Source organism: Lissotriton vulgaris, chromosome 1_2 (assembly GCF_964263255.1).
Source record: "Lissotriton vulgaris chromosome 1_2, aLisVul1.2, whole genome shotgun sequence".
NCBI lineage: Eukaryota > Metazoa > Chordata > Amphibia > Caudata > Salamandridae > Lissotriton > Lissotriton vulgaris.
Window position 1 is genome coordinate 181,099,197 of NC_141686.1, and position 11,227 is coordinate 181,110,423.

The 11,227-nt window shown below is 47.0% G+C and overlaps 1 protein-coding gene across 1 annotated transcript in view; it reads right to left on the minus strand.

The window, feature by feature from the left end:
* The window catches only part of LOC147734844 (olfactory receptor 13G1-like), a 45,897-nt gene extending 35,012 nt beyond the window's left edge, over nucleotides 1–10,885 (minus strand). The window contains exon 1 of the mRNA XM_086952505.1: nucleotides 10,871–10,885. Coding sequence (XP_086808631.1) covers nucleotides 10,871–10,885 — 15 coding nt within the window. The remainder of the gene's footprint in view (nucleotides 1–10,870) is intronic.
* Between the last annotated feature and the right edge of the window lie 342 nt (nucleotides 10,886–11,227).

Genomic DNA, 11,227 nt, shown 5'->3' on the forward strand with positions numbered 1-11,227 from the left:
CTTGGCTTACGCATATAAAACCTTTCCTTATGTAAATAGAAACATCTCATTGAACAGGAATGAGCTTTCTATAAAAGATCAGGCAAATCCCCCATTTCCTGATGCAGGTCTGGACACTGCATTATCTCCGTCAAGCATGAATAAACATTTCATTATGCAGCAGACACATTTCATTATATAGATGTAGGCATTTCAGGAAACCTGGCATTAGGCAGGAGGAGAAAATACTTCCCTGAATAGGAGTAGAACAGGTCATTGAAGGTAAAACCTTTCCTCAATCAGAGGTAAACATGTCCATATGCAAAACTAACATAGCATGTCTCCATAACCTTTGCCTTAAAAGAATAAACGCTACGCTACTCCGCCATAGCATTTCCTGGAGTAGTCAAACGTACTTAGGGAACATTGTATTAAGTATAAACATATAACTTTTCACTATGCAGGAGAAGAAAAACAGTTCATTGAAGACCAGGCAACATCTCATTGAGTTGAGCAACCCTTTCATTATAGCACTAAGGCTGTTGGTTAACCTTTCTTTCAGCAGGGGTAACCATTTCTCTAAGCAGGTGTAGGCCTTTCTTTGAAAATCTCATTATCAGTAATGAACGTTCCCTTCATACAGGTAAACCAGGTCTTAAGACTGGGACAATTAAGACATCCAGCCCAGGTGAGCAATTCATCTAACTCAAACTACCCCATGCATAAGGCTACATTGACTGGCGCTTAGCAGTACCCCAGGCAGTAGCGCTCTGGAAATACAGCGCCCCAGGGACACATCAGCAGTTCAGTCAGGTTGTAACACTTCAAGCAGATATAGCGCTTCAGGGTTCTAGCGCTTCAGGGCCACTATAGCCTCAAGTATCACAGCGCGCTCTGGCAGCATCAGCAGGCTCAGTGCTTCTCACAGGGGCTCAGTAGATAAGCGCTTGGGGGGCAATTTCAGCAATAGCGCTTCTGAGGCAATAATGTCAGCGCTCGCGGCGCTCAGGCTCGCATCAGGGGTCAGAGGTCCAGCGCTTGAGGGGAAACCACAGTGCTCTTCTGACACACCAGTACCGGGGTTGACAGCGCTTCAGGGGCCACGGCAGGCTATGCAGGTTACAGCGCTTCCCAGTACACAGCGCTAGTGACACACGATGTGGGGCACACACAGCAGTTCTGTCAGCTGAGGTAAATTAGGCAGTTCAGAGGACTAGCACTAGGGAATGAAAGCGCTTAGCCAGCAGACAGTTTATTTAAATTGGAGGCAGGTCGGCAGAACCAACAGGACAGGCCATATGACAGTGGCAAACCAGCAAAAGGGGGTCCCAGGTGGCGTCAGGGAGCGCAGGGAGCGATACCTGGTTGCTTCCTCAATAGTCCCATGATAGTTTGGTTTCTTCTTGGCGCTTTATGTTTCTTGCACCCTTGTAAATACCAGTTTCTTGGATCCTTAAAAGGAGGAGGGGGTTGAGTTGATGGCTGTATCCAATCTCCTCAGCCGGTCTCCTCAAGTGGCCCCTGGGTTCCCCTACCGCCGGGCCAGATCAGGGGGCAAGTTCAGGATCCCTCAACACTTGGTAGGCAGCACCTAGGCCCTGTCACTCCCAGTGTCATAGGTCCCTGTCTAGGCCCCACTGCCTAAACTCCTGCGTAGGTTCTCCCCCAGGTCAATGTTCCCTCAATCTCACAGGAAAGTTTCCCTCCCTTTCCTTATATTGTGCCAGTTGACAGTTGGTGTCACCTCACCTGTTCCAGAAGGTTCCAGTAGGTTCTAGGAGGTTCCACCATTCTGGCTATGGGCAGGCTGGCAGGCTAGTAGTTGATACATTGTTTGAGGGTTCCAGCCAGCTCCTGGCTACGAGAATGTGCCCACAAAGACTGCGCTGCAGTAGCAGGGGTCAGTGGCAGCCATATTAGGGGAAGAAAGCACCTCCACCTTAACATTAGTTTAAAATTACACAGGGCTTTCTCCATTACACAAGGCCTATACACTTTGGTTATAATAGGGGGCACCCTAATTTAAAGGAATAAAAAGCGAAAGATTCTGGGGAAAGGGCCAAGTCCTACAATGACCTTCACCTGTGGATCTATCAGGAAGTGCTTCTCGAACCTGTTGATGAATATAAAGTTATCAGTTAACTGTGCCAAGTAGTCATTCATTAAGACACAAGGTACATCATACACAGAACTCGGTTTAGGAATTCCCCAGATATTCATAGGCCTACCAAACAGGATCTCATAAGGTGTGAGACCTGTTCGAGAATAAGGCACTGATCTAATAGACAACAATGCCAGTGGCAACGCATCTGGCCAAGTCAGAGAAGTAGAAGCCTGTATCTTAGCTAATTTCAGCTTCAGAGTAGCATTGTATCTTTCCACCAATCCTGCTGATTGTGGGTGGAACACTGCATGAAACATTTGTTTGATCCCTAATCCTCTCAGGACATACTTGATAACGTCCCCTATAAAATGAGGCCCGTTATCACTCCACAAAAATCTACGAACACCATAGCGAGGGAAGAATTCCTTCAAAAGCACCTTTGCCGTAGTAATTGCAGTGTTGTCCTTCGTGGGGTATGCCTCAATCCATTTACTGAAGGCACATACCACCACAAAGACATACTTATTACAGCGTTCAAGCTGAATATAATCCATCTGCAAAACTTCAAAAGGTGAAGTCGATGTAGCAAATCCTCCTGCTGGAGTTCGTGTCCCTTTTCCAGGTTTGAATTGTAGGCAGATCATACAGGACTGTACTACTCTCTTAGCTGTGCTAGCAATTTCTGGATGCTCCCAAACTTGTGTAAGCAATTTCACTATTGCTGAAGCTCCAACATGTGCTAGCCCATGTGCCATCTGAACCATAGGTTGTACAAAAGCTATAGGCAACTTCCATCTGTCCATCTGTTTGTTTCGCCAACATCCTTCATCATCCAACTCTCCATCCTTGGACCATTGCTCCTGTTCTTTGTCAGAAGCGGTCCTCTGTATTTCTAATACTTCCTTCCTAGCATCGTGCCACCTCTCATCTTGTGACTTCACTACATACACAGGAGTAGTGTCAGGCTGCATCGCAGTCTCAAGTGCCACTCGGTCTACAAAGGCATTTCCTTGTCCCACCTTATCAGTCACTTTCTTATGCGCACTACATTTCACTATAGCTATTTTCTTTGGATATGTTAATGCAGTAAGAATATTATGCACTAGTTCTCCGTGCATTATCTGCATCCCGTGTCATGTCAGAAAGCCTCTTTCCTTCCAGAGCAGGCCAAAATCATGCGCCACTCCAAAAGCATAGCGGATATCTGTATAAATGTTCACACACAATCCTGTACTAAGCTCACACGCTCGTGTCAAAGCAATTAGTACCGTTGCTTGAGCTGACTTCTGTGGTATGCGAGCTGCCTCTACTATCGTGTGAAGTGTAGTAATTGCATATGAGGCAGAAGTTGTACCATCCGGTAACTTCAGACAAGACCCATCAACCCACAATTCTCCATCCACATTTGGAAGGGGCGTATCTTGCAAATCAATACGACCCTTTGTCTGTACCTCAGTCAAGAAAATACAATCATGTGTTTCCTGCGCCTCAGGCTGAGTCGTCGGAAATGGCAACACCGTAGCTGGGTTTAGTGTTGCACATCTCTTCAGTGTAATGTGAGGAGCTAACAGCGTCAACTCGTATCCTGTCAGACGAGCACTAGTTAAGTGCTGCGTCTTTGTTTGATTCAAAAGGGCATCAACAGCATGGGGTACCAGCACCAACAGCTTATGTGATAAGACTATCCCTTCACTCTGGCGTATTGACACAGCTTTTGCTGCAACCGAGCGGAAACATCGAGGCAACGCTCGAGCAACAGGATCAAGTACTGCTGAAAAATATGCACAAGGGCGTTGCTTATCACCATGCGTCTGTACTAGAACTGACAATGCGCATCCATCCCTCTCGTGTACGTACAATGTAAACAGCTTCGTGTAATCTGGAATACCTAACACTGGTGCTGAACAAAGGGCTTGTCGTAACTGTCGAAAAGCATTCTCACATTCATCTGTCCAAGGAAGGGGTATTGGAGTGTCTTTTGTCAAAAGTGCTAACAAGAGTTTAGCAATGTATGAAAATCCCAATATCCATTGCCTATAAAAAGAAGTAAGACCCAAAAATGCTCGAACCTCTTTCTATTTGGAAGGTACTGGTGTGTCTAGAATTGCCTGAATGCGATCTGATGTGAGTGCACGCCCCTCCTTAGACATAAGGTGACCTAAGTAGGTTACCTTTGGTCTACAATACTGCAGTTTCTTTTTCGATACTTTGTGGTGATGTAACGCAAGAAAAGAAAGCAAAGACAGAGTACACTTTTCACATTGTTCAGGGGTATCGGCTGCCAACAAGATGTCATTGGCATATTGTATGAGCGCCACACCTTTGGGTAGAACAAAAGAATCAAGTTGTCTTTTCAATGCTTGGCTGTAAATACTAGGACTCTCAGAATAGCCTTGAGGAACTCTACAATATCTATACGATTGATTATTCAAAGTGAAACCGAACAGATATCGGCTATCAGGAGGAATAGGGATCGAAAAGAAAGCGTTCTTCAAGTCTATAACATAGAACGTAGTTGCAGTAGGTGGAACTAAAGTAAGAAGTGTTGTGATGTCAGAAACCACTGGATATTATGGCACCACTATCTTATTCACCTCCTGTAGGTCAATCATAAAATGATAAATCCTAATGTTAGTATTGGGAGGATCGGACTGTTACAAATGTTAAATGGAACTTCTTCAACAACCCCAACTTCAATAAGATCTTGTACAATTCGTGTGCTTCCTCACCCTCCTGTGAAATTCGATATTGAGGCAAACGTGGCAACACAGCTCCCTCCTCTACACTAATATGCACCGGTGGAATAACCATTTGTCCCACATCAGTATCTGAAGTAGCCCACAAAGTTTTAGGTAGGGAGGCTGGTCTTCGGAAACTAGTAAACACATTCCTATCTGGAACTAATTAGTAACGGTCATAGACCCTACTGCGCATGTCTGGAAGCCGTGAATGCTAAATATAGCCTGTTGCCGGCCAGACTTCAGGCGCAGTTAACAAGGAGGTAGGACAAAGCACATGACGAGCACATGGCGCTTTGTGGCATACAAAATGGCTGCTACAAATACAAAATGGAGTTGGTACGTTTGCTACGATAATGGTCAAACACAGCATGTCTTCTGCTAATGCTTAATCCAATCGCTGTTGATTTACAACATTTACAACAACACAGTAAAATTCTATAATGTAAATAAGTTGTACTTGTTATTTTTCGGTATATTCAAGATACTAAACGGAATGTGAAATGAACGTCATACAGTGGAAGAACTGTATTGTCTAGTAATTTGATTTTCAAATTAGATTTGAATTCCTATCGTTCAAAAATACGCTATATCCAAATAGAAATCCAGAGAAAGCACAACCATCATTAAATATTCATTTGAGTAGTTAACTCTTTATGGTTTAACGTGGCGGCCTGAAATTGTAAAACAGAGGCTCATCAAGATAGTCTTCAGTACATATGATAGGAAAGCTACTGTTGCAGCAATAATTCCAATGTCATGATTCAGTCACTATTATTAAACATAGCGGCCCGATATCACAGAGTCGGATAGAAGGCTCATCAAAGAAATCTTAAGCACACATAATAGAACAACTACTACTGAAACATTACTTGAAGTCTTGTGATGTTCATGTGATACCATAGTGAACAGTCAATTGTTTATATGCATAATGCGTTCGTTCTGTTTTCACGAAAGCACTCATGCAGGGCATCTAGGATATGAACGGTTCAAGAAGCAGAGAATGCGACGTCGATTCCAATCTATATCGGCGTTAAACAGAACTCCAATGTTTGGCCACGGTGCTTGTTGGACAGTTCTGATTATTGTTCGACTCGATATTAAACCATACACATTAAAATTAAAGATTAGAAATGAGTGGACCATAGTCATATACGATTGTTTTCAGCAAGTTTAAATGTAGGGTAATTACCTTCAGTAAATTTAAACTGACTCGTCACACAATTCTTCAGATTGATCAGTAATCTTAACACCTGTTAAGAAATATCGATATCAGTATCAGTATATCTGTATACTGCGGATTCTATTATCTAACGCTTAAATCTGCTAGCATTATGTTAAGCGGTAGTGACTCACCTTTCGTGAACAACGCCAGCTGCAATGTAGCAAGTAATGTCGAGCACAAACTCGTTTGATTTATACGGGTTGTTTGGATCTCAAAGGAGGACTTAAACAATGCATGGTGGCCATTTTGGTGGCATGTGATGATTACAGGTTGTAAACGGCGGCCATATTTGAATAGGTTGAAGCCGTATGCACGCAGAATGGTCGCTTGAATAAAAAATTAAAACTTAGTTCAACGAAATAAAATTGACGAAAAAATTGGAGGCCTCATAAAGCACATGAAGAGCGGCCGTATTAGGTTTTATAGCAGCGCTAGGTGTTGTGTGTTGCTGCTTGAGGGAAGTGCATTCTTTGACTCTGGGACCGAATCTCTGTGCATAGTGGAGCCCTGTTACACCGAGGACGAGCGTGGGGTCAGGCGCGAGTGAGAGGCGCGCAATCTACCCTCAGGATTCAATCTCCCAGGATCCTCCCTGACGCCCACACCTGCAGTGGGGCTCGAGCACCGCCCCCCTGCTGGCGCTTTAAATCACCTCGCCACACCCGCTTCGCGGGTGCCGCAGCGCTAGGTGTTGTGTGTTGCTGCTTGAGGGAAGTGCATTCTTTGACTGTGGGACCGAATCTCTGTGCATAGTGGAGCCCTGTTACACCGAGGACGAGCGTGGGGTCAGGCGCGAGTGAGAGGCGCGCAATCTACCCTCAGGACTCAATCTCCCAGGATCCTCCCTGACGCCCACACCTGCAGCGGGGCTCGAGCACCGCCCCCACTGCTGACATTATTTATTGTGCATCCCCCTCCGCTGCGCGGGAGCATCCCAGGAGAAGCCCGGGACAAGGGCGGGACCGTCTGTGGCCGTCAAGGGCCGAAGGTGGCCGGGCTGGGCCACCCCTCTAAGCGTTCCCCCAGCAGATTATCTAACGGCTGGGCGAGCTTTATTGCAGCACCTTGTTTTAACACTATTCAATTCTATTCAGTCGAAGTGGGTTTTATTACTTGCTGCTGTTTTTTTGATATATGTTTATTCTGGGCCACTTTGCCACAGTTCTATATTGTTCCTGCACCTGGTTTAATTGTGTATTTTAGCTATTTTACTTACCCCCCAACTGGTTGTAAGTGGCACTACTAGCAATATGGGTAAGGTAGATAATAATAATAATAATAATAAAACCATTTATAAAGCGCCTGGTTACACAAAGCACTGTGTGTCCCCGCGCTATGAATGCTGGTAACCCACAAGTAGCAGATAACATAAGCTGAGAGACATAGCAAATTCCAGCTAAAGATAATTAAATACATGGGAAAAGGTAGGTTTTAAGTTTCAGGCGGAATCTCACTTCTGAAGGTTCCATGCGGAGTTCAATGGGGAGCTCATTCTAGTATTTGCTTGCTAAATACCTGAATGAGCGACCCCCCATTCTCGCCTTATGGATACGAGGAACCTTGCAAAGCATAGTTCCAAGTGATCTCAAATTGCGTTTGGGGCAGTAACTAGTCAGAAGCTTTTGCAGATAAGCTGGGCCTTTCCCTTGGACAATGCGATGTATGATACATAGCGCTTTGAACCTAATACGTCCCTTAATAGGGAGTCAGTGCAGCAATGATAGGGCCTGTTTCCCTGATGCTGTTCGGGGCAAATTCAGCACCAAGCGTGCAGCGGCATTTTGCACACACTGCAGCTGATGGAGCCCATTCTTACTTAGGCCTATGAGCAAGGAATTGCCGTAATCAAGATGGGGCGTGACTAAAGCATGGATTAAAGTTTTCCTAGTACTAATAGGCAGGAGATCAAGCACTTTGCGTAATGTTTTAAGAATGCCATAGCATCTTCCTGTCACCTTGCCAACGTGTTGTTTAAGAGATAGGCTTGAGTCTAGCAAAGCCCCTAAGTTCTTAACCGTCTCCGAAGGAGAGGGTATCGGTCCAAGTTCAGATGGCCACCACGCTGTCGACCAGAAAGATGGAATTTTTCCGACTACCAGCAGCTCAGTCTTGTCCCCGTTTAGGCGAAGACAATTCTCATTCATCCACGACGACTGTTCCTCGCCCTATGACTCGGCAATTAGCGGCATCGACCCAACCCCTACCCAGCCTTACGGCCATTGATAAAATGCTCCAAAAAATGATAGGGGTTGTGGCTAACGCAATAGAAAACACTGAAAGGGGCCTTTCTATCACCCCCGCTATGCCCTCCTCTACTCTTTTGGAAGATTGCTCTGTAGCCCCAGCTTTCCCTGCCGACTTCATGTATTCCCTCATGCCCTCTTTCACTGCCCTACTATGTGCTCAGACTGAGTCTGACTTAGACCGTGTAGCTGAGACCGCTCAATCTCGATCTTCTCCTTCTCCTTCTAGGGTTACACCTACAGAGCAGGTGCGTAGTGCCAGACCCAAGAAGCCTAAGAAATCTGGTAAACCAACAAAGATTCCAGTATCTACTCCTGCCCGTGGTGATTGTGATTCTGGCCTCGAGCTTCTAAATCTGGTCCCCCCCCTCTGGGCTACCCATCTCTTGTCCGACCTCCAGGCCCATATGGAACTGGTCATCAATAGTCATTTTAGATCTTTATCTTCTAAGATTTTTTTCTTTTTTGGTGTTCAAACTGCTTTATTGCATATTGTTACAATACACAGCTTACAGTGCCTACAACCCGGAGGCCGGCAGCATCGTATATTGGTTGAACGAAACCTTGTTAATGGAACACAGCCATTTGTACCGGCATCACGGAGGCCCGGCGGCATAAACCAGTGTCTTTCTAGGAGCGCCAGCCAGCATACGGGATGAAAAGGAGATGGAATGCAGGATGCAATGCAGTAGAACAGGGTTTTATTTTTAACTATCCCCAACATCTGAACAACCCCAATAGCACAGTTCAAGTAGTAAGGTGGTCTGTGAGCTACAGCAGTCTCGTGGTGGGTACTACACCAGTGATGCTTTTACCATTTGTATACTGTGGCCGGTTGGCATCACAAGGGAAAACAGGTCAGTCTATGTCTTCTGGGCCCGCTTGTGGGATATGGGGAGGCTCGCATATGTGACCCCTGAATTCGTTCCAGCCGGACCAGATTTCTCCCCATTTGCAGGGGCACCCCCTTTTTGTGTAAACAGTTTTTTCTTGTAACATACACCAATCCATATCGCTTTGCCAGTCCCGCAGAGTAGGTGGATTGGGGGCTCCCCATAGTCTTGCAATGTTTCTCTTAGCCACCATCTGCCCCAGGGTGACCCAGGTCCTCCCCCTCGAGGACAAGTCCGTGGGCTCCCAGATGTTCAGGAGACATCGCTTAGCCTCGAGACGAATCTGCATACACTGTACCACCCGCCTCCAGTATCTTTGCACTTGTGGACACTCCCACAGTATGTGGAAGAAGGTGCCTACTTTCCACAGCCCATTTTACAGAGCCCATCACCTCCCCTTCCTATTGCTGCTAGCCTGGTACATGAGAAGTAAACTCTGTGGAGGATATTCAGCTGGACCAACCATAATCGGGCCGAGATAGCCACTTCTCTAGGTGATGCAAGAGCATAGGACCACTCTTCCTCATCTATCTCCAGCCCGTCTGCCACCCATTTTTCTTTCAGGGGGAGGAGAGTGTCAGGGGGGGTTATTAATCAGTTTTTTGTATGTGAGGGAGATTGCATGTTCTGGGATATGCCCGTCGAGCAGCCTGTCCTCTAGTGGTGAGGCCTGAGGTATGGTAGTGTCCGGTGGAATGTTATCCAGAAGGGAGTGTCGCACCTGTAGGTACCGGAAATATTCAGTGTGTGCTAGGTCGTGTATTGCTTGCAGGTGGGCGAACTCGTGTACTCCTTTTGGCCCCCAAAGATCCCTAATTTGTGGGATACCTATCAGGTCCCAGCTGCGGAACCCCCTAGTGCGTCTCAGAGAACCGAGTTTTTCAGAGGCCCACAGAGGCGTCGACATGGTGAGGGTGTCTGACCAGCCTAATTGTTTCTGTGCAATGTGCCATATTTGTACCGAGTGTTGGGTCGGGCCTGTGAGTTGGTGTCTACCTGGTTTGGAGTGAAGTGCAACCTCGTAGTTCCCCCCAGGAAGGAGCCATCTATCCATACCGTACCCGGGGTCCCCCCGTCACTGTATGTCCCCTGGTTAGTCGCCGCTAGATGTGCTGCCCAGTAGTATTTACGGATGTCAGGGAGGGCAGTCCCACCGTCGTACCACCCCAGAGTAAGTTTGCGCAGTGCGATTCTGGGCACCCCCGCCCATAGTAGGTCCCGCTACGCCGCTTCTACTGCAGTGAAGTATGAGTTGGGTACGAGGTCAGGATAGTTCTACAGCGCGTATAAAAACCTCGGTAGCGCCACCATCTTAAAGAGGGCTGTGCGGCCCAAGAGGGACAAAGGGAGTTTCTGCCAGGATTTAGCATCTCGCTGGAGCCGCTTGAGGGGTGGGAGTAGATTGCGTTCGTACCGCATCGTCTTGTCTGTGGAGACAAAGATACCCAGATACTGGAAGCCGTCTGTGGCCAGTGCTAGAGGGCAGGTGGCGGGGAGCCTCGGGGGTTCGCCATGCAGAACATAGAGGAGGGATTTACTCCAATTAATCCGAAACCCGGAGTTCCTCCCGAAACTCGTGAGGATGTCGAGCGCCGCCATGATAGATCTACGAGGTCTAGACAGGTACAGAAGGATGTCGTCGGCGTAAAGGGTGATTTTGTCCTCCCATCCTTCAGTCCAGGCTATACCTTTAAGGTAGACATCCTGACGTATCCAGGCCACGAGGGGCTCAAGGGAGAGCGCGAAGAGGAGGGGGGAGAGAGGACAGCCCTGTCTAGTCCCTCTCCCAAGGGTGAAGACTTCCGATGCTTTCCCGTTCACCAGCACCTGGGCCAATGGCTCAGTGTATAGGAGGCGCACCCAAGATATGAAGTGTGGTCAAAAGCCCAGTTTGCGCAGCACTGCAATCATGTAGGGCCATTCTAGGGTGTCAAACGCCATGGTGGTGTCAAGGGAAACCACCACTGCGTCCTCCTGCAGCCTGTGCCGCTGTCCAAGTACCCCATTAAGGCGGCGAATGTTTAGCGCCGTGTTACGGCGGGGCA